Source organism: Planococcus citri, chromosome 3 (genome assembly GCF_950023065.1).
Source record: "Planococcus citri chromosome 3, ihPlaCitr1.1, whole genome shotgun sequence".
In the NCBI taxonomy this organism is placed as follows: Eukaryota; Metazoa; Arthropoda; class Insecta; order Hemiptera; family Pseudococcidae; genus Planococcus; species Planococcus citri.
In genome coordinates, this window is record NC_088679.1 from 48,457,032 (window position 1) to 48,480,599 (window position 23,568).

The 23,568-nt window shown below is 31.9% G+C and overlaps 2 protein-coding genes across 15 annotated transcripts in view; both read left to right on the forward strand.

The window, feature by feature from the left end:
• The window catches only part of EndoA (endophilin-A), a 39,826-nt gene extending 34,142 nt beyond the window's left edge, over window positions 1-5,684 (forward strand). For 5 of the 9 annotated variants that reach the window (XM_065358957.1, XM_065358958.1, XM_065358956.1 and 2 more), the window contains exons 9-12: window positions 149-336; window positions 1,573-1,659; window positions 2,075-2,238; window positions 3,268-5,684. In XM_065358957.1, the coding sequence (XP_065215029.1) occupies window positions 149-336; window positions 1,573-1,659; window positions 2,075-2,238; window positions 3,268-3,387 (559 nt within the window). In that variant the 3' untranslated portion in view covers window positions 3,388-5,684. Of the gene's footprint in view, window positions 1-148; window positions 337-919; window positions 968-1,572; window positions 1,660-2,074; window positions 2,239-3,267 lie in introns of all 9 variants that reach the window. The other 4 variants (XM_065358961.1, XM_065358963.1, XM_065358962.1 and 1 more) reach the window with 4 other exon arrangements.
• Window positions 5,685-6,967: 1,283 nt separating this feature from the next.
• The window catches only part of ATP8B (ATPase phospholipid transporting 8B), a 45,420-nt gene continuing 28,819 nt past the window's right edge, over window positions 6,968-23,568 (forward strand). For 2 of the 6 annotated variants that reach the window (XM_065359080.1, XM_065359083.1), the window contains exons 1-3: window positions 6,968-7,252; window positions 18,527-18,651; window positions 23,334-23,392. In XM_065359080.1, coding sequence (XP_065215152.1) covers window positions 18,606-18,651; window positions 23,334-23,392 — 105 coding nt within the window. In that variant the 5' untranslated portion in view covers window positions 6,968-7,252; window positions 18,527-18,605. Of the gene's footprint in view, window positions 7,253-11,503; window positions 11,724-15,690; window positions 15,937-16,306; window positions 16,450-18,526; window positions 18,652-23,333; window positions 23,393-23,568 lie in introns of those variants that run through there. The other 4 variants (XM_065359086.1, XM_065359084.1, XM_065359081.1 and 1 more) reach the window with 4 other exon arrangements.

A 23,568-nucleotide genomic window follows, 5' to 3' on the forward strand; every position in this document is an offset into this window, starting at 1 on the left:
AAGAATTTTTCAATTAGCCTACTATTTATTTCTCTTTATTTTATCTTGTGGTCGATTTTAATATTTTGGGTATCAATTTCAATACTTACAATTTATCATTTTTAAATTCGACAAAACTCCACTAATTTTCAATATTTTTTGTTTATAGGCGAGACGAAGCTGCGAATCGTCCGAAAAGAGATTTTATACCAAAAACGCTAGCTGATCTGCATGTGGAAGGCATTACATCGGACGACGTTAACGGTGCGAGTATATTTCACATACCATTACCATCCGGACCCCAAAATCATAATAACGTCCCTACGAATCAGAATAGTTATAATTCGTGGCCTCAAGGTGATAAATTTTATAAATTTACCACAATCGCACGTTCGGTTATTGGGATTTCTGTGTTAATGCTTGCTGTTTATTCGGAATGATGCCATGTTACATATTATCTACGTTATCATACAATACGCCCTGGTTGTGGTACATACAAATATGAATTTAAGACACTTGTCACGTAAAGCCTACGAGAACCATTCATTCCATTCGATTTCAAAATCGAAAAATACCCAATCGCCAGTTTTAAAAATGGATCTCTTTCGATGTTATGGCATATTAGAATGTTCATTAGTATATTTGAGTATTTGTGTTCTCTTATAAATTTATTCATATTTTTTTGAATGGCAAATGTTTGAAATCACAACGAGAGGGTTTTTCAATATAAATTTTTCTCCGTGCATATCGGTTTTTAAAAAAATGTGTGTAAGTTGAATATTGCGTTTTGATTCGTGGTTTTTGCGTGTAAAAGTATCGATTAATAACGGTTTAGTCCGAGTAAAAAAAAAAAAGAGGCAACTGGCAAATATATTATGCCGGTCTAGCAAATTCGTCATACCTACTAGTTTTTAATTATACGTATGTTGACATTTTGTAGGAATTTACAATCATCAATACGAAGTTATTAGGGTACCTATTTTACGAGGTAAAATATTACTAAAATAGAAATTTCAACGTGTGTTTTCTAACTAGTGAAATTCGTGAATTTCAATTAAATTATCCAACTCGAATTAATTTAATGGGAATTCGAATTCATATTTTTTTTCATGTGTGATTGACAGTAATAGAAAAAATTTAACATCGATCGGCGTTATAAATTCCGATTTCTTAAATAACCTTGCTCCGCCTTTCCGTTTTATTAAACGCTTCTATGATATTTCTGAAAAAGGAAAAATTTCAACACAGTGTTATTAATTGATTGGATTCTGTTCATTTTGAGCTGAGTGATTACTATCAGTACTTTTCTAAACGATTGCTAAAATAACAATTGAATTATGCTAGGTAACTCAAAAGTGATTTTTTTTCCTTATATGATGCTTGAAAAAATTCAATAACCGTTTTTCTTTTTCTTCCATTACCGTGTGTATTGAAAAATAATCCTGTCTTATACATAGTAACTTTTTCGCCACTTATCTACCGAAATGGGAAAGTCACAGATTTTGCACTGTATCATCTGCATTTCTCGGTTGTTTTTTTACACTAACACTATTTCACCTTTTTGTAATTATTTACTGTATATTTGCAATGTAGGAACTTCCTACGGTCCATCGCCTGTCCATTCTGACAAACCGCACCAGTTGGATCTTAATAGCGCCAATCAAGCGAGATCCAGCAATGGTGTGTATTTCATGTGTAATTTTACGAGTTTTTCGTGATTTCCCGCCTTGTAGTGAGCTTTTGCGTGCGCAATATGAAAAAAGAATTATGTTAAGAAGTCGGTATTTTTATTTTATAGCGTGCTTAAAGCTAGAATATCGATGACACGCATATTCCTCTTCTGCGGAACCATATTTAATTATATTTCTCGCCCGACAACAATTTATGTTATTCGTTCTTACGTGTTATGTATTTTTTTGAGCATGATCACGCATGGCAATACGATCATTTTCTTCTCGGTACCTTTACTTTTTCATTTATTCATTTTTAATACTTAGTTTGGTTTTCATCTTCCATTTCGTGTCTGCTTATTTTCCAGATACCTATGTAGGTATTCTTAAATGCAAAATATTTCATTACTATTTCTTTGTTACAGTTTCTCCGGTCGCTTCTCCTATGAGAAATTCTCCAGCTAGAACGCCTATACATCAGACGCAACAACAACAACAACAACAGCCAGCTTCCCAAAACAAGCAGCATCCGTGTTGCACTGCCTTGTACGATTTTGACCCGGAAAATCCCACCGAATTAGGATTCAAGGTAACTTTCAATTTTAAATCAATCCGAAGAATTGTTATGCAAGTGAATGATTCCGCCGAACAATGAAGCTATTATCATTAATCAAAAATGAACGAGAAACTTTCCATTAAATTATATGGGTATTCTATCGATAATACCTATTGTCTGTCCATTCATCTCTTACTTCAAAAGTCACCAGTTCTGATTCCATCTATGACTAAAATCAGCAGTATTTCCTAACAAGAAATCTTAAAAAACGGTCAGCTTTTTGCTCGTTTTTTAACTATTTATTTTGATTTTAATTTATAGGGTTTTTTCAACTTAATAATTGTAGCTGTAACATTTCTTGTCATTTTTTCAATTTCATCAAGAAAAATTAATACCCTAAAATTACCTTTTCAATTTCTCATGTTGAAAAATGGACACAAAGTTCTAGGAAAATCGAAAGTTGGCTGGAAAAGACCCATTTACAAAGGTTTATTCTTATTGGACCAATCAAATTTTTAAATTTAAGGATAAGGTTTTTTCAGACGCTCCAAATTTCTGGAGAAAATTTTGGATTTTCATAAATTATCAAACATTGTTGGCAGCTTTATATTGAAATTTCTTTATAATTTTCGAATGCGAACTGTTTCTTTGCTGTTAAACAAGGAATGACATTCGAAAATTTAAGAAATTCGTAAATTTTCTCCAGAAATTTGGAGCGCTTGAACAAATCGTCCTGCTCGAAAAATTATGATCGGAATTTTATTTTCGTTTTGCTCTTAACCGACTACATTCTTTGTGAATCCCTTTACCCGGCAAATTATACAAAATTTGATTCTACTAATTAGTGTATTTTCAATGTTTTTAATTTTTAAAAGCTGATGAACTTCTTCAAATCGATAGGGCATCATTACTTGGAAATTTAAACGACTACGTCGCATCTCTTCGCATAGTTGTTACGTATGAGAGTATTATGAGTGCTGTTTGTTCATTCATTCGATAATCTGGAATTGAACATTGAATTATACGATTTACGATTTACTAATAATTGTGTAATAATTTCAGGAGGGCGATGTAATTACATTGATGAATCGAGTCGATGACAACTGGTTCGAAGGCTATTTGAACGGTCGTACTGGATACTTCCCCGTTTCATACGTACAAATCACCGTACCTCTACCTTAAGATATTCCTAAATTTTTTCTTCTCTCTCTCTCTATCTCTCCCTTTATCATGTTATCATTTCAATTTTATCTTCGGTCTTAAAGTTTGCCTATGCTTTAATTTTGAATAATTACATACTCTTGTTTTTTGTTTTACTTTATTTTATCCAAGTATTTATTTTTTGTTCTATCTTTTTCTCTCTTCGTTTCTCTCTTTTTTTTTTATTTATTCATTTAAATGTTATTTATTGTTTTCGTATTCGTCTTATTTTCAGATTTAGTGTAAATAATCAAAAGCGATGTATTAGTTTGAAATATGATTGTTTTTTTCTTCTCTCAGTTCATTGATTTGTTGATTATTTTTAGTGTTTCGTTTTAATTAAATATTTGTGATGCTTTAAGTATATATTATATTTTTGAACTACTTTCTTTCCCTCTTATATAATATATATATTAGAATTCTTCACTCTAAACATGAAATAAAAAGTGTCGATGTTATTACCATTGTTAAGTCAAACTTACCAATCTATTCGATTATCTATAGATGTCGCCGGTGATTATAATATGTTCACAAAAATTCCGGGCAATGTGTTAAAATATTTGATTCTTGCCAAACTGCGTATTATTGTATCCTCAAACTAATTAAATGTTTACTTTAATAATATATTATACATACTTAATTTATTCGATTCAAGATACTATCGTCGCTTTATTTTTTTTTTAATTTTATTAAAAATGAAAATAATCAGTCATTAATTTACTAATTAAATTTATTCGACTATAATAAGCATACGTTGAAATTTTTTTCGAGTTATTTTTTATGTTTGTTATTTCGTTTTATCGAGAAGATTTGAATTTTTTAAATTTAATATTGTATTTAACAGATAGTCGAAAAGGTACGAAATTATCGAACATATTATTATCATTGAATTTTGGTACCTATAATGGCTTTATGGATTGCATTTATAAAATGTCTGTTGTTTGAATGTATGTATTGTGTGTATGTTGCTGTATCATCTACGTAATACCCGTTTAAAACAGGTGCATTTTTGATATTTTTGTTACAGTATGAAAATTGTTGTTGACTTGACTCCATTTCCCACCTTTTAAGATTTATTTAGAGCACTTGTCTTCCTTTCTACGCACGAAATCACTTCTAATAAATGTACGCAATGCAGTATTATCGTTAATATAAAATCTAGTCGTTCCATTATCTTTTAAAATAAATGTGCGTTTTATTGAGTAAATATTAATAGCGCGCCGCGCCGAACGGTTGTTTGTTGCCAACGAAAGGCCATCTTTTAGAAAAATTAATCAATTCTCCTGGAAACTTTCCCTCGAAATTTATCAACTTTTTGAAATTTTTTAAACCTATATTATATTTCTTGTCGGCGCGTGCCTGGTGAACATTTCAAAAACAATGAAAGTTAGATATCAGTAATAATATGTGTTACCATAATTTATTTTGAAATTGTTGTACGATCCAACGAGATCTGAAAAATAATTGATTTAAAAAGAGATTTGTCTATATAAGTAATTTGTTATCGTATGAAATGACAATAAATTCATTCGTATTCTATTATCCTAAATGTATTAAGAAGAACGTTTGTCATAATTTTTAAAACTACCGCGGAATGGGGTAATTCCGGCCACTTTTATTTTTCTACATAACTTAATCTTGTTCTAGTCCTCCTAGTGCTTGCTGTACGAACCTACCAATGGCCGCAGTCGAAGCAAGAGGGTCAGATGATTTGAGATCTAATTCTCATGTAGATCTCTCTCGGATCTATGTAGATTAACTTTTGGGGAAAAAATCATCCTGATTAACTGATTTTTGCGATTTTTACAGTTATTTTTTATAGAAAAGTCATGGTAAGATCTAATACTCCCTTCCCCCTGTTTTTGCTTCTCATTTTTTTCGATTGACGATACCAAAAATACAGAGGACCTTTTTTTATAGGAAATTTAATTTCCTACGAGAAAGATTCTTGGCATATTTTTAGTACCTACCTTCAAAACTGGAGGAGAAATATCAATTTCTAGAAAAAAATTCCGCCCACTTGTGATCAAGTACTAGGTATTTTCATCAGGAGTAAAGATGAAAAAATGTAACAGGGTAGCTATGTTTGTAAAGGTGGAACTACATACATTAGTTCAAACGTGCAACCTCCCAACTCCTCTCTGGAGGAGAGCATTCAACAAAAAACCTCGAAAATTGGCCGGAATTACGCCATTTAACGGTATATAGTATATTCTAAAATCTATGTTGTAACACTTGATTTATTTTTATGAATTCTAAGTATATTTTATTTGCAAGTACTTACTTAAATCATTTGATTACATTGAAGCCAATTTCCCTTTTTCGTGATCGAAAGATGTTTCAACTTTCAAGTAACTTATTCTTCTATGAAATTCCTAAAAAATGCTATGAGCGAATTCAAAATACGCGTAAGAAGCATAGAAGTTGCAGATTTTTCACGTTGTATGTACATTTTTGACGTTGAGCTGATGAAAATGTTTTCCAATTTCTACTAAAGAACAAAAAAATGCATAGAAAACTGAGTTGTGTTTCCATTAGGTCTATTACAAAATTATGTGAGAAATTAGAAAGTATGAATTTTTGTTTGGACTGTGTGCCCTGCTGTCAACATTTTTAGCGTTATAATTTTGAAGGATGGTCGGCTTTAATTTGAAATTTTAAAATAATAAAATACCTACCAGAATGTTTCGTATCAATTTTTTGCAAATATCTTGTTAGTTTATTTTGAGCGAAGTGCGTTGATAAGCATATTCATAAGAAATGGTGAATTCTTTTCGTAAACTGTTGATACAACATGAAGTAAGAAGTAGGATGCTTATTTATGAATTATGAGTTATGCTTATGCATGCTCAATGCTCATTGCTCACTGCTCATTCATTCTTACTCACTGCTTCCAGTTCGAAAGTTTGCATTGTATAAAACAATGATAATGAGCGTAACTGCATAAGCAGAATCATAATTTTTCTCTTCCGCTTCAATCATGGCTCAATAATTAAATTGAGCAAGTATCAAACATTACATAAAAAATAATTCCTAATTTCAGGTTAGGTCCCGTGTCAAGTCAACTGTCAAGATAATGAAAGAAAACTGAAATAATCATTGAATGAATTAAGAATTATGAAAAATATGAAATATGAATATAATTTAGCCATTTAGGTAGGTATCAAGTAAGACATTTTATATACCTAATTATTTTTATTGATTGATTCGTGATTTCTGAACAACGCCATCGTGCCATAGTGCCATTAAACAATAGACCTATTTAATCTCACTCTCACTCAATCATTTACCAATTTCCACTGAATGAAAAGTTGAATGAAAATAAAAAATTTAAATAAAAATGCGTTTATTTTATGGTTTTTATCTCGTTAACTTCAGTATTAAAAATTAAAATTAAATTATTTCAAATTTCGACGTTCGGCCATTAGTGCCATGCTATGCTCCATTTTTATTGGTTAATTACATTCGGTCTTGTGTAACGACGTTCTTTGTCGTTCATTTGTAAAAATAGTGAAAACAGTGATTTCTATTTTTTTCGTACTACTCGTGGTGTTATCAAATTTTTTCTGCTTTGATTGATTTTAGTTAGTGTTTTGATTTTCCAGGACAGGACCAGGACGTGAAAACCTTTGTAGAAACTGAATCGGTGTGAGTTCGTTTGAAAATCCAAAATTTATTTTTAATGCGGTTTTGTGGTTTGTCGATTTGTTTGTTGTATCGGTAACAAGTTAATCTACTCCGGAAATATCAACCGAAATGATTTTTTCATTACCTCATGAATTTCTTCCTTGATAAAACATTGGATTGTTGTTTACTTTCGAATTGATCACATGGAGGGTGTTCAAAGGTAAGTGATCGTTCAAATTGCTCATAAGATACAATGAATATTGACTCATTATTACATGAATGATGTTCAACTCATGGCGTAATTAGGTACACTCATCGAGTTAAGTTATTGAAAATGGATATTTTCAACTCACTCAAACTCACTCACTCAGAAACATTCTTTGTGACTTACGTACCTACCTAAGTACCTACCTACTCGAGATACTGTTAATTCATCAATTTATCATCATCATTTTAATTACCCACGATTGGTAAATTCCACAACTAGATAATATCGATAAATACCTTGCCTACATGAGTAAGTTGAAGATTGTAGTCGATGCCCAAGTTCTGGGCATTCTTCTTCGCTTATCTCTGCTGCTCTTACGATTGGCCGAAACACATCGAATCGCTGACTCGCTGTTTTTGAAATTCATGTCATCAGTGGAAAATTTCAGTAGTCTATCAGGCTGGTTACTCAGATGATAAAAATGTATGGTGCGATGCAAAGAAGGTCAAGGCAAGTTTCGTGGCCCATTGCCAATTTCATTTCGCCGCAATTTTTATTAAGTAGTTCCATTTCTTCAACATTTCTTTGCGTTCATTGATAGCGATCGTGAATTATTGAAATTTAATTTTTCTTAGACACCGAATAAGAACAACCAAAACTTCATGAAATATCGTACAGTTCAGAGTTTGTTTGTATTTACGTGGCTTTCTCACAAAAAGACCTGACACTCGACTTGAAAATTGTTGTCGTTGAGAATTAAACGATTGAAAAAATTTTCGATTGTATTTTTTATTTACTTTCTTGTCATTGTAGAATAGAAATTTATTTATTTCAAATGAGCAATGCCCGATATATTTAACAGTTCAACTTCGTATGAAAGACATTATTGTCCGATAACCCTTTTACCTTTCCTGTCCCTTCCTATTTCACTGGTAGACCTACCTAACATTCTTTTCGGGATTTTGTTTTCTTCTCGTTTCATTAATGTTTTAGTAGCTGCGTTACCCAATAGTTTACTTTATTGTGTTACTTCTTGCTTCGCATGTCTGTATAAGTTTTTGTCAAGTGAGCTTTTTAGCGTTGTAGGATTGTGTGTTTTTCGACGACTTCTTTATACCATGTTCGTTGTGAACTGAACATTAAGAATTAACGTATCTTTTAAATATGTAATGCAAAATTTTCTCTATCGAAAGGTAAAAAGGAAAAAGTCAAGTTTGAAAAAAAAATGATCGCTTGTTTTCGTAACTTTTTGCCTTCTTTAATCGATAATTTGTCAATTTTATCTGAAAGTCGAACATACCATAATACTTGACAAAAAAGAAAAATAACTCGCGGCCAGCTCTTACCTGCTATACCTACGTATGTATAGTGTCTAAATTCGCGAATAAGCGGTCAAGGGTCGTTAACACTTGTATTTTTCTTATGTACGTAGTACACCTATACAACCATGCAAGATCTTATCGTTAGTATTTTTGATGCCGTTACAAAGGGTTGAATTATAAATCGACCAACTTCCGCAGTAGTAATGCATTCTCATTGTTGGGTAAATGGCAAAACCTAATGAACCAAGGTTAATGTTTAATTCGCCTTATTTTTATATCGAATTACAGCCGAAAAAGGCGGCAAGTTCTCACGTGCACGGTGTACGATTTTAGGAAACAATTTATTCGCGCCGGTTTACGTGCTTCGATGATATATTAATATTACAATCAAGAAGGCGGAAATTTTCAACCAACTGAGGTTAGCATCATGTCAATACACTACGTCTTGTTAGAAGCTAGAAATAATCTTCTTATAATTGTTTTCAAAGTGAAATTACCTCTGGGGTATTTTTTTACGTGCTGTAGACGATATCAAAATTCATCTATGTAGATAAGCTGTTTCTGAGTAATTTTGCGGCGGATTTGTTATTGGAATTATTAAGAGATGCGAGACCAATTTTAAGGGTTGCAAATAAATGATAGAACTATAACAAGGTAACGATAAGTCATTCCCACAGCTGTAATGAATCTTATCCAATTAAAGGAGAATCGAATTCAGACCAGAAGTAGTTGTTTTATGTATAATGTACTTCGGTTAACGTCCCCTAGTTTTATCTGATTTTCGTGATCAAGAGTACTGTACTGTATATATATGTAGTTAAAGTTCTTGAAAAAGTTATACTCATTTTTCTTACTAGTTTGTTGTTTGCCTAACTGTAACGAAAAGTTCCTACTTTCCATTTCATTATTCTTCCAGCCCACCCTCCCTCTAGCGAAAAATCCGAATACCCTATTAGTTTACTATTCAGAGAGTGTGAATATCTTTATTACATAAAATAAAATACATTGATAGGCTGTATATTATTCTTCGAATTATGCCTATATTTCAACTTCAACAGTAGATATTCTTACCTGCGTTTCCCAATTCCAAAAACTGTAAAACTGAACAATATCATTACACCATCTAGCAGCAGAGGTGGATCAAACACATGGCGAAAAGGTTATCTCTTATCTCCTTGGTAAAATGGGTCTATTCTAATAATTGAGAGTAAGTAATTGATTTTTCATCCATCAAGCATTGTGGAAGCACCTCACTGATAAAAAGCTCCAAGTCGAGTTTTTAGAAGGTTCATACCTGATTTTAAGTTTTTAACGCTTCTTCGTGCATTTTTTTTTGGCAAATTTCTTTGAAATTTTATCACTTTTGGGTGATTGAACTTTTCACTAATTTAAATGTTTTGATATATTTTTTTCAAAGATGTTTAAACAATGTTTTTTGCAATTTTTGCTGACATTTGATAAATTTTAGCAAAACTTTATCCTTTATGCTGATTTTCTGTAGTTTTAAGAATTTTTTGAATGGCTTCAAATCATTTTTACGCGATTTTTTTCACTTTCGTGCATTTTTTGACAAATTTGACTACAATTTCATCATATTTTATTGGTGATTTGCAGTAATTTAAATGTTAGTTTGAGCACTTTTACATCTTTGTACACAATTTTATCACTTTTTCGTGCATTTTTGACAAACTGTGTTTTTGAACCAACTTTTATTGAGAAGTTCTGTCTATTGTAGTAGGTTTGGCTGTTTTTACAAACTTTTAAAATTTGAAATTAAGGTTGAAAAAATGAACTTCACACATCAAAAATGATAGTGTTTAATTTCTTGAATCATAAACTTTCAAATCTTTTGCCCTCGCTTCGCTCAGGTTTTCGTCCTTCGAAATCTGGCGTATGTACATCGAGTAATATTTCATGTCCTGCATAATTCACTGTTTTTACGGTGAGAAAAATCCCTAAAAGCAGGTACGTAATGTACTCGTATGTACAATGTACATATGTGGTACTATTGCATACGTACCTAGACCTATACGAATACCTACGTAGAAGGAAAATGAAAGTTGATCGAATTTTATTCCTCTGTGTAATAATTGTAATATATCTGATTAATAATTCTTTTATCTGCTAGCTAGGTGTAGGTACATATTAACGATGCATAAAATACTTCCATTCGATTATTTTTCAAATAGTTAAGTATGTGTAAAGGATTTGAAAGTGTAGGTGATAATTAACGGTGTAAAGCGAATCAAAATTTTCCTTCGCAGTAAACTTAATGAAATGTGTATGATTTGAAAAATACTTTAAGGTGTTTGCTTTACACTCGTTACCTTGTGTACACGTAACTTGATGACGAAGAGTTTCATTAAACAAGGAAAAAGATATACGAAGTGAATTTCCTCGGTTGGTAAAAGCGTAAAGTTTACCATTTACGAGTAATGATAAGAAGTCGATTTACTTTTTTTTCAGGTTGATGTTTTTAATAAGAAATTTAATGACAATTAGATGAGACTGGCGATGAGTTGGCTAATCTGTATCGACAATAATTACAGGCCAAGTATAAAGTTCAGCTTTTGAAAGCTCAACACTAAAATCTGTGCCTCTGCGTTGGAATATTTCCAAAAAATCTGATTAGTTTGAGATTTTTATAAGTTTTTATTGATTATCTACACTTGAAATTTGATGTGAAATATAGGTATCCGCTTAAGTATTTGTTCAGTGATTAATGAAAATGATGGTTAAACGTGAAAAAAGCACTTGATATAAATGAGTAGGTAACTTTTTTTGTCATAGTACATATGATTCATCCGCTTATCTTGTTGAGTATGGAGTCAGTTGGGCGATTGGTTATACTCGTATTTGTATAATGTAAAGTTCACGTGAAAAATTACGACGACGAATTCGATTCGGTTTTGCTAAAATTAATCATTCATTTCGTGCGAAGTTTTAATAGAAAATTAATTGGAAGAAAGTTGCTTGGAAGTTTTCGAGAATCCATTTTCTTTACCTACTGCCTATCGAGAAAGTGTGTAACGAATCCTTTTTGCGAAGTTGAGTTGCTACCTGTAGCAGGAGATTTTTTTTCGAATTAAAATTGTTCAATACAAGAAGTCAAACAAACCCCTTGCGACGAATTCAGCTTTACTCGCTAATGAATGGAAAAGGTGATTACTGTGATTTTAATATTTTGAATTCCGAGAATATAAGTACTCGTAGCATGATACATTCAAAACGCTCCTCGACCTCATTTAATACGGTACTGAAAATTACATTCAAAAAGGAAAAAAACGACATTCGGTTTAAATTACGACACTTATGACTGAGGAATTATTTTATCAAAATTTTAGCGGTAAATTGTTGAATATACTTACAGTGAAAAAATACGTAATTTTAGTGCCTAAAGTTTAGTGCGACCTAAACGGGCATTATTTTCAACGATTTAGGCAAACATATCGGGAGATAAATTATATTTACATATAAATTACGTATGGTACATACGTGTTGAATCATGATGAAATACACAACCAACACCTCAACACCTGCAAGTTCGATTTGCTCGCGGAATTTTTTCGCCAGAGTTTAAATAAAGGAATGGCTGACAAAATTTTGGTATCGGTTTTCAGTATAGGTATGTTCTCTAAACATTTCCCGTTTTGTTCGAGTTAATGTACCGTTGAGTTATTTCGTATAAAATGGTGCGAATTTTGTGATAAATGCTAGATCGATAAAACTGACACCAGGTAGGCTAATAAAAAAGAGAATACAATTTTTTTGAAGATTTCAGTTTCGAACGATGTCGTTTCTACGAGTATTTAAAAATCTAAAAATGAATCTATAGGTATAGATTTTTTTGTCGCTTCGCTTGTAGTATGGATAACAAATCTGTTGTGATTCTGCCATTTATACCGTGTTAGAGGCTTTGAAATAACATGTCTGTGTCATGTTACCTATACATAATATGCATTTCATGTTACCTACTCGTACTTACTACTAGTTACACATTACACAATTGCTCAACTTTGTTCAACAGAAAATTATAAAGTCTGTGAACTGATTATTATAGTGTAAAATATGATCGAATTTTTCATGAAAATTTATATCACGAGATTATTTTATTTACCTATGAGGTATTTTCTGCTTCGTGATTTTAAATTTTCGTGGAATTTTCATTTTAACGGAATAACATGCCATTTTCTGAACTAAAATTTATAGTATGTGCAGTAGGTTTTTACCATTTCACTCATGAGTGATGAAATAACTAATTGAACACTACTTCATGCATTTTTGGCAAATTTCACTGAATTTTCATTATTTTTTGTTAATTATCCAAGATTTTAACGTATTTTTTGAGTGTTTTTTATTACTTTTTCATGCACTTTTGGCGAATTTGACTGGAATTTCACCATTATTAGGTAATTTACGGTGTTTTTAAAGATTTAACATGTATGTACGTTAGGGTGTACCTTATTTTGAAAAGTTCGAATTTTGTAGCTCCAACCCCCCCCCCCCAAACATGGCCTCAGGTGAGAAAATAATTCGATCCCTATTTTTTATGTTTCTCCTATCTGTAAAAAAAGTGGTGCCGGTAGCCCCCTAAGTGGGGAAAAATCAAAAAAAAGTTCTATTCATGAAAATTCATTGTTTCTGCGCCAGAATTTTTCTAAATAATCCCCTTTTTAAGAAAAAAATTTCCGTGGCCCTTCAAACCATATTGGCCCCCTAGTAAGGAGCCCCTCAAAGTTGAAAAAATCACAAAAAATTATAATAAATCAAAGTTATGGAAAATTTGATGAAAATATCTCATTTCCATATTAGAATTGTTCTACATAACCCCCTTTTCAAGAAAAAACCATTGTTGGACCACCAAATGATTTTGGCTCTCTTGCATGGAGCCCCTCAAATTTGGGAAAAATAAAAAACATATTATTAAAAACTGATGTCTGTAGAAATTTTTTGACATTTTTTTATTTATGTGCTGAATAAACACTTTTTCAAGAAAAACCTTCGCCCGGTCTCCCAAATCATGTTGGTTACCTATAAAGCCCCTAAAAGTTGAAAAAAATCGACAAAAAAAAATGAAAAATTCATATCTATACAAATTTTTTGATAATGTTTCATTTCTAAGCAGAGTACTTTTAGATAACCACTTTTTCAAGAAAAACACCCTTTTGTCCTCCAAATGATGGTGGTCCTCTTTTATGAGACTTCCAAAATTGAAGAATATTGAGAAAGATGAAAATTGATCTCTATAGGTACTCGTAATTGGATGAAAATTTTTCATCTCTGTGCAGAATGCTTCTAGATAATTCTTTTTTTCCAGAAAACCCTTTTCTCAGTCCCCTCTACAATGCTCACCACCTACATAAATGATAGAGATCCACAAAGTTGAAATTCTTTTTGGAATGGAGATGAAGTCTCCTCTGCAAAGATAGTTTCAAGTCATGGATATGTTTTTTTGCTTTAAACTTGAAAATGAAATCTCATGGATAGGGATTCTTGACAATTTTTTCCAAGTTTTCAAGTCTTACACTACAAAATATCAGAACGTCAATAAGTCTTCTGTGAAAATTTGACATAGGTTATTTTATTACAAAACGTTCACTTCAATGTTTCTCAAAGTCAAAATTCAGAAATTTGTCCTTTTTCTGCAAGTTTTTAAAAGCCTGACATAGGTAGTGCTTTTCTGATGAAGATATAGACCAAATACCAGGATTAAAATATGGAAGAAAAAAATACCCTAATATTCATATTTTTTCATTTTCATGGGGAAGGAGATAAGTTCCACCTTTTTTCATCATGTAGACAAGTCATAAAATATTTAACAATATTCTAATAATGAAAATGGACCAAATCCAAGGATTATGATGTGAAAAAAAATATAAAAATTTCAATTTTTCTGATTTCTTTTATATTTTGAGATTGGGGAGGGGGAAGAGGCTAGGCGTGCTCCCTAGCACGACTTATTCTTACTAACATGATTGGAGAAATTTTTCTCGTGAAACCCGACAACAATTTAGAGCGTCATTAAATAATTTTTCACATCAAGTATGTAGGCATAAATATATGAGCTCTCCCCTCTAATCCACTGGTTAGTCTTGGGTGGTGATAGGGGGCTAAAATTGGTATATAGGTTGATTTTACGTAAGTAGGGACTTAACTGAGGTGTTAGAACTAGAAAGTTCACAATTTTAAAAATTTTGCCTGATACTTTGATTTTTTCATATGTATATGGGAAAATTGGGGGGCCCACCGGCACGACTTTTTTTCACCTAGGGGGCTGCAATTTTAAGGGTATCATTTTCTCACCTGAGGTCATGTTTTTGGGGGGGGGGTGGGAGCGAAAAAAATATTTTCACTATACAAATAAGGTACACCGTACACCCTAATGTAAATAAGTATTTAGAAGAAGTTTTAGAATTTGTTATGCAATTCTTTCTCAATTTTCCTAAATTTCACTGGAATTTCATCACTTTTTATAATAGGTATTTATTAACCAATTTTGGTCAACATTCAGCGACATTTTTAGAGAGAAACTTTTATAAGAAACCTACAGTTTTTTTCAGTTCAATTTCAAAATTTTGGTTAGATAACGGGGTGGTTTCTAATGAAATTTTCACTTTCTAGTTCTAAATCAATCGATTTTTTCAGATCTATTGATTTTAAAATCTGGCTAAAATTAAAAAGGACCTTCTTTGTGATCCTTTCAAAGTTCTGCAACATGGCATAATCACATTCAATCTATCTACAATATTCTGGAGTAATGCAATCTTGAAGGATTGACACTGAATACCTCTTAACTTCCCCTTCATTTTCCGGGTTGGCAAACCAATTTACATTTGTGTAGTTCTGGTTGCTCTTGTTTCAGAACACCCAGTAGGTAGTATATCAAAGAATAATTTTTTGGTAGAAAAAAAAGCCAATCACAGAAAATCAACGAGAAGTATGCTTTGATAACCTTTTACTTGAATTTTCTTTTTTTTATTTTTTTTTTATCAAGGAATGGAGAGAGCTTTGAAGGCAAAACATGCCGATTTGGCTCGAGTCCTGAAGGCGCAAAAGTCAGTAGGGAAGGTTGGAATTCTATGTGGGTTAACAGCTCCACTATACGTATCGCCTGAATAGTCTTCGCGCGACTCGGTAGTTCAGTCTTTTGTGGTTACACGACGGCGGTGAATGTTATCTCGCGTGTGGTCGGTGTGCTGTATTCGCCTAGCCATGTGACGCTGTGAAAATTTTTCGCGTTTTCCCTACACGTGTGTATTATTAACGTGCGGTGGCCAGTGCTCGCTAGAAATTCGGCAATTTCATCCTTGTTTGATAATCGCGTTCGAAAATGTCGTACTTCGAGTTTTACTTCGTTTACTTTCGTAATCAGAAGTAAGTTTCCCATGTGTAAGAAATTTTTCTAATTGTAGTAAAAGCACATCGTGCCACATAATTAATCGTGTTATTCGGCAACGTTTATTTTTACGACCTACGATTACACGTAACAACTCGCAATATACCTAATTGTGTGCTTTTTTAGTTTAAACATTCTGCGACGCAATCGGCGAGTGTTTTTCACGTATGCAAAATAGTCCTCCAAATGTGTTTTAATTTCGACAAGGTTTAGAGTAAAATTTCTATTTGTTTTAGTCACCTACTCTATTTCAAAATGTAGGAATAGGAAAGTACGTGTGAGTAGGTATTAAGGAACCCAACCTTCATAATTTGCTTGCTTACCATGTCCGGCATATTTTGCGATTTCTTGAAATTGCGTCGAATGTTTAAATTGAAGTTAGTCGTATTGGTCGTATCTTTTAGTTTGAACAGTGCTTTGCGCGAATTTCAATCGTAAAAATTTTTGATTTCAAAATATATTTGGGCTGTAGGAAATGAGTCATTTAAATGGTACTTGAAACAATTTTGCTGAAAGAATACATTATGGCGTGAAATGGATGACTCCTTGTAACTCTCAAAGTTTTCAGCCATGATTCACTAGAATTTGAATGCTGAGTTGACTATATCAACACACGTTCGTTTGTTTTTTCGATTCCTGTTTCTACATCCACCTCTGCTTATTTCATTAAATTTTATCAAATGCCATAATTAGGATAAGAACGTTCCATTTTTGAGTTTATTAGCACAGATTTGTACCCAGATTTTTTATTCAACATTTAATTGGATCAGATTCTCCAACACATAAAAGCTAGGTTAAAACTAATGGCAGATAATTCCAAAATTCCTCACTAGATTTATTTAGCGATGATTTTGCTTAAATTTTCATGTGTAGTATAATTTTTTTAAGGCGTTTTCTTCCGATTTTCAATAAATGAAGGCCTAATATTGAAAAAAATGACAAAGAAAAATTAAAAATATTAGCCAAATGATCTCCTATAATGAGCTCAAATCGGGGTAATTTGACTAGCTGAATATGAATCTGGGAATGAAAGTTCGAATTTTTTAGTTTAGGAAAGAGTTTTCCATTTCATTATCGAATTCTTTTTCTTTGTTTTTGCGTTAGGGAAGTGTAAAAATTCAGAACGCATCTTTTTAGAGGATCTTGTTATTCATCGTACAAAGTTATGAATGGAGTTTTGCTGCAAAGCAATTCCCTTTCTCATGACTAACAGTCTCAAATTTATCATGGGACATTGAACCATCTTCATGAACTTGGTCAAAATCCATGGTATGTTAGGTATGCCATTTTTCTTCGAAGTTCTGTCCATTTTTGCAGAACATTTATCCAAATGACTCGAGTCTTTACTACGATGTGAGTCCTTTAAAGGGGGGGGGGGGGATTTTTGAAAACAAATCATGATTTTTCCGCTCTAGCCCCTTCCCAATCTGTTTTGAGAAAAAAAGGCCGAGTTTTTAAAGATAGTATTTGAAATTTTGCATATACTTAGGCCATTTCCATCAAAATCCAAGACTATTTTTGGTTTCTACCGAACGGTTTAAAATTTACAAATCTCTTATTTTTGGGTAAATTCGCCTTTTCTCAAATCTTTCGCATTAATCAAGCCAAAACATCGAAAAATATCAGTTTTGAAACTGGAGTAATAATTTGTAACGTTGTGGTGCCAATTTTTGGTCATTAAGAGTATTTTCAATTCCAAAAAATCGAGAAAAATGCCCCAAAAATTTGACAGATTTTTAAAATTTGTATAAAGGGCCAAAAAAACTGGCATCACTGCGTTCCAAAATATTTTCCCAGTTACAAAAAATTATATCTTTCGATATTTTGGCATAATTAATGCCAAAAAGGTAGTATTTGAGAAGAGAGCATTTTTAATCGCTCAGTAGATCCCTAAATGTGGTTTTGGATTTTTAAATGGGAAAAATTTGAAAAAAAATCACACTGCCTACTAAATACCTACACCTACTGGTTGTCGGTCACGAATTTAAATTTGTGTTTTACGACAACTCATCGTTCTCTTCCCCACTCACGTACTAATATTTATCCTAACATTTTGTAGTCGTTATTTTGAGAATACTAATTCCTAGGTAATAATGATAATAATTTCTCACAAAGTATATCTGTGTAAACCATTTATATGTAACGACGTACTAGTTTATGACATCGATATAGATTTTTATTACTGTTGATAAAAATTTTAAAAATCCTTGAGTTTATAACGACACGAAAGCGAAAAAAAAAGATGGAGAAAAAAACTGGAACGTTGGAAATCGCAAAAACTTTCGATTGAAAGAAAAGATTTTCAAAAAAAAGTTACGTCTCAGGTCATGGTACACAAACGATAATTTACATTTATGCTTGTGGCAACTGCAAAAGAAATAAAGAGGAAAGTAAATGTTGGAAAGTTGAGGGTAAAAGGAAATCAACGGATATTTTCATTTTTTCACTTTGTTGTTTATAGATCGGTTTTGTTTTCTATTTTCTTTTTCCTTTTAATTTATAAAAGGTTGTGCTTTCTTTTATTGTGTTATTGTTTTTACTTATTAGAATTTTTTTTTGTTCTCGTAGGTGGCCGGATTAACGTATAGCGAAGAGGATTTCTAATGGACGCTGTTCACGTTGCAATTGTTTTTTATAAAAAACAACCATGGCCAAGTCGAAATCAATGCCTACAGTGAATGGGAAATTTAAAGGTACGTTTATAACTTATTTTAAAATATATTTGGCCAATGGTTGCGATAATTTTCGCGCGAGATGGATTGCTAAATAGAGCAAATCGACTCGACTATTTAAGTGTTTTATTAATCGAGCCAAACGTCTGACAGCGAATTGTATGCATTAGGACGACGAACCTCGTGTACTAACAGAGTAGTAAAAGTTGGAAAATTAGTTGTTTTTATGAATGAACGGATTTTCGTACGAAACGTGTAAAATTTCGCGTGTTTTTTCCCCCCTCGTTCTCGTAATGAACCGTGAAAAGGTGTCGATTAAGCGGGGAAGTTATATCGACGAATTGCATGTTTATAGTGCGGAAAATTTAGCGGTGCGTTTTTCGTGCATTTACCTATACCTACCTAGAACCTACATCGCTTTTAAACGTTGGCTTTTCAAGTGGGAGGAGATTTATCGACATATTATTTGATGATTTGACATTTGGTAAACAAGTAGTTGATGTACCTTTTTTTTTAATCGTGGTGATGTAATGTTTCCACTTCCCAGCCTAACCTTTAAGATTATGAATTTCCGAGTATTCGTAGGTTACATTATGATGGATGTTAATTTGTTTCGCTTCTTATTTAATTGCGATCAATAGTAACGAGAGAAAAAAAATTAAACATCGTAATTTTCATATTTTGGTGTATTTGTGGTACCTATTGATTTTTATAAACATTTTGGAAGGAAAGAAAGAGTGCGAATTTTTAGTTTTACTTTTTATATTGCGAGATATACTACGAATTATTATGCAGAGTTGATAGACCTGGGCAAAGCGAGTTTATTAACGTATTTATAATAAGCTGCTGGCTATAAACTTACAAAGCTTGTTTGCCTTAATATTCTTTAGAAATCACCAAAAGTTTTACGCTCCTCAATTTCGTATACACTTCAGTTTTCGCTTCTGTTTTATTTTTCTAATATTTTATTCAAATTAGTTTCAACTTTTTTTCATTTCCCATACGCTCCTTTCCTAGAAGAATAGAATTCAGGAAAAATGAAAACATCACTGAAAATTGAAGTAGAGTTAATAAGACTTTAAAAATATATACCTTGGAATATAGAGTAAACGATGCTGTAAATTGAAAATAACCATTCTGGAGCCTCCGGTGGATTTTTGGATTTTTTAGTCAAGTACAGAAAAATTCTCATAAGAAAAACTAAAATGAAATTCAGCTAATATGAACCCCTATGACTGCATCAATCCATGGAGGCACAAACTTTCAAGCATTGTTTTTAACTGCTCAAAATCAAATCCATGGATATGTAATCGTTTGTTTTATTTTGAGAACGAACTGAAAATTTTTTAAATCCATCGGAGACTCCAGAATAGCTGTTCAGAAAGACCAACAATCCAGCACCTAAAATTTTGCCTATAATGGTTCAAGGTGTCTACAAGATCATCAAGTGACCCAGGCAGGCCATAATTGAACACAATTACCAAACATTAATAAAATATTCTCACAAGGGAACCTCGTGAACTCGTCACCTTCGATTTGGCTGTAATTTGGCATACTGAAAGTTCATGTCACCAACCCCACAGAACCAAATTTTCAGCTGCCGAAGTTGATTATAGCGCTTTCTGGAGTGATTCCAGTGTGCTGGAAGCTCCAGATCGTCTTGAAAATGGCGTAATCAATTCGGAAGGTCGACTGTAGTATCCAAACCAATTTCAGATTTTTATATTGTGGTTTACCATTTTTAGGAAAACCTTTTGTCAGTAAATGGGTTATTTCGGTCTTTTTCAAAAATTCGCCAAAATTAAAAAAATTAACTTTAGTAGCTGAAAATTTGGTTCTGAGGTGTGGGTGACATGAACTTTCAGTGAGCCAAATTTCAGCCAATTTGAAGGTGACGAGTTGACAAGATTTCCTTGTCAAGATTTAATGATGATTTGTCAAAAAAGCAGAAATGTACATGTAAGAATTATTGTTGAATTAACCTCCCAGTCCCAGTTACCGAAAGTTCCGGAAATTGATGAAAAAATTATAATAATTAAGGAAAATTTCGCGAAAATTGCTTGAAAATTTATTGAAATGCCATCAAGTTTGAAGCTGTTGAAATTGACCGAAAAATTGATGAAAAATCGTGAAAATGCTCAGTTAGGTATATAAAAAAAGTTGTGGGAAATCACGAAAAATTCATCAAATATCGAAATGAAATGAATAAATTATGGAAAAATTTCATGAAACATATAGAACTCGTAAAATTATTGTGAATATTACTTGAAAGTTACAAAAAATTGATGGAATTCCACTAATCAAGTCTGAAATTGTTGAAAACCTGGCGTGGTGAAATTTTGAAGTATTCTACAAAAATCACCCATCAAGATTGAATATTTGAAAAAAGGTCCGTCCAAAAATGGAAATTTGGTCATCCACAGATTATCAAAAGGTCATCCGTCATTTTTTTTATTATTTCGATTCAGTAGACTCCGTAAGTTCTTTTTGAATGCTGTTTTGATGTTTTTTTGACTGGACCAAAAATTTTTCTTGTCATTGTTAGACACAAACAATTTTCCTCTAATTTTATCGACTTTCTAGAATTCCAAGTCTTCGACAGAAAAATTTCCAGAAACGTTTTGCAAGTTGTTTGAATTTTCTTCTCGAGTTGTTTACAAATTTTCAAGAAATAAAATTCACTCCTACTAACTTTGGCTTTAAATTACATTTAAGGAACGAATTTTCAGTCTACCAAGGGAAAATTTAATGAAAGAATGAAAGCTCGTACTTTGGGGGAGCATAAACTAAATTATTCTAAGTGGGTTGATATTAAACAACTCGAGTTAATTTTGCTTTCGAAATGATAAATTAATGTTTCCATTAATAATAAATACCTCTACCACCTACGAATTTATTAAACGATAAAAGGCTGGATTATTTCTTCAAAAACCTGATCCTTAATTATAATTAGTGTTCTCGTAAACTTTTAGTGGCGTTTAAAAAATTCAATGAAATCTTTCAACATTGTACGAGTAGGTAGAGGTACATTTTTAACTTCATATATTTCAATAGGCATTTTTGTAATATTAAAGAAAATTATGGTGGTTTGTTCTCGTTTCAGAAATGAATAAATCAATCTGTAAATCTAGGTACTTACTTCTTACATTTTATTGTAACTCGAAAAATATTTAAAATTCAAAATAAATCGTTACTTTTAAATTGTGATATTTGAGTGTAGGTAAATACCAACATGTTTGTTTTCTGTGTATCGAAAATCGAAACTCTAATACGAAATTTTCTGATATCGTGCCGTAATTTTCCACTGATATCCAATCAAACAAAAAAAAAAAAAAGAAAAAGAAAAGAAATATCGAACCTAACAATATGTGGAATTCCATGTCAGCGTAGTTTATTATTGATACCTACTGCTGAGTTTATCAAATGGATTTTTCAATGATAAAAATTTCAGGAATAAAAAATAACAAATCAACGGTTTTACATACGAGTGTAAGTAAAACCAAAAGGAAATTCACAATCTTTGAAAAAATTCAACTCATTATCGAATTTACATACCTACGATATTATTCGTATCAATTCAGTTCATATCTATACCTTTCATTCTCTAATTAATTAGTTGTCTGCTGAATTTTCGCAAGATGATTGCAAGGTTGTGAAAATAACTGATAATTTACCAGATGTAAAAAAAAAATCATCGCTTTGGAACTTTTTGAAACTAAGTAGATATAATAAATTTATAATTAGATTTACTTACTTTTTTGCTGTAGATGAAAGACTGTAACTGTAGGTACCTAATTAGAAATTGTTTGCGTTTCAAAACTGAATACTGCGCTAGTGTTGCCGATTCTCTGTTCTGTTAACGAATAACTTAGATTAAAAACTGCAGTTGATTTTTTGTCTTTTGTTTTTATAATTAATATGCTCGAGTTCTTAAATGTTTTATTTATATTTCCATGCTTTAATATAAATTAAAAATTACCCAGAAATAGTATTATTGGTGGTAACTTCAAAGGGGAAAAACTAAAATTGAAATTATTTTTCTTTTAAAAGTAAAAATTACGAATTCGCTGGTATACTTTTTACGTACCTAGGTTGATTAAAAATTATCAAATTATTTTTTTGTAAATTTTTCATCATTTTCTCGTTAAAAAACCATAAAAATTATCTTAACTGAGCAATTAAAAGGCTATTTTGTAAATTGTTGTTTGTAGATACAACTGATGAAGTTCGAATCGATGATACGAGATTATTATTATGAAAATCATAAACGTTAAAATATTCATGTAGGTAAATGTTATATTATGTCTATGTCCCTAAAATATTTCACGCGTTGTGCTTTTCGACAACGGTTTATCATTTTTTTCCTGCTTATTTATCTAATGCGAAACTGAAGTGTTGTTTCGCGTACGGTACCCAAAAAAAGCTCTCAAAATATATATACTCCGCCATTTGTTTGTGAAATTGGATCAGAGAATTCGACAAACAGGGTTTGTGTTTTTTTTTTATACCTAATATCGTGAGTGTAATCTCCCACGCGCTCGATAGTTGAGAAAAGCTGCTCGTATTATACGCGTATTTTGTGACATTAAATGGGCTCGTTTCAACTTTCCTCCTCTAAGTTTTCGTCTCACATCGCACACTTCAGCTATAAGTTTCAGGCATGAGATTTTACTTAATAGAATTTTTTTCTGTTCCAATTATAGATACAGAAAGACGAATCAAGGCTAATGATTTTGCTTTCAATTCGAAGTTCAATTACGCGGTAAGATATCATCTACTTGTTCGTTTAGAAATATTTTATTAAAATTTAAGTAATATAAGTACATGTTAGTGTTGGCTTATATTAGTTTTACTCTAGATAGATCATCAAGTATTAGTATATAGTTGACAGTGCTTAAGTCATGCAATTTATAAATGTCCGAAGTTACGTTTTGTTAA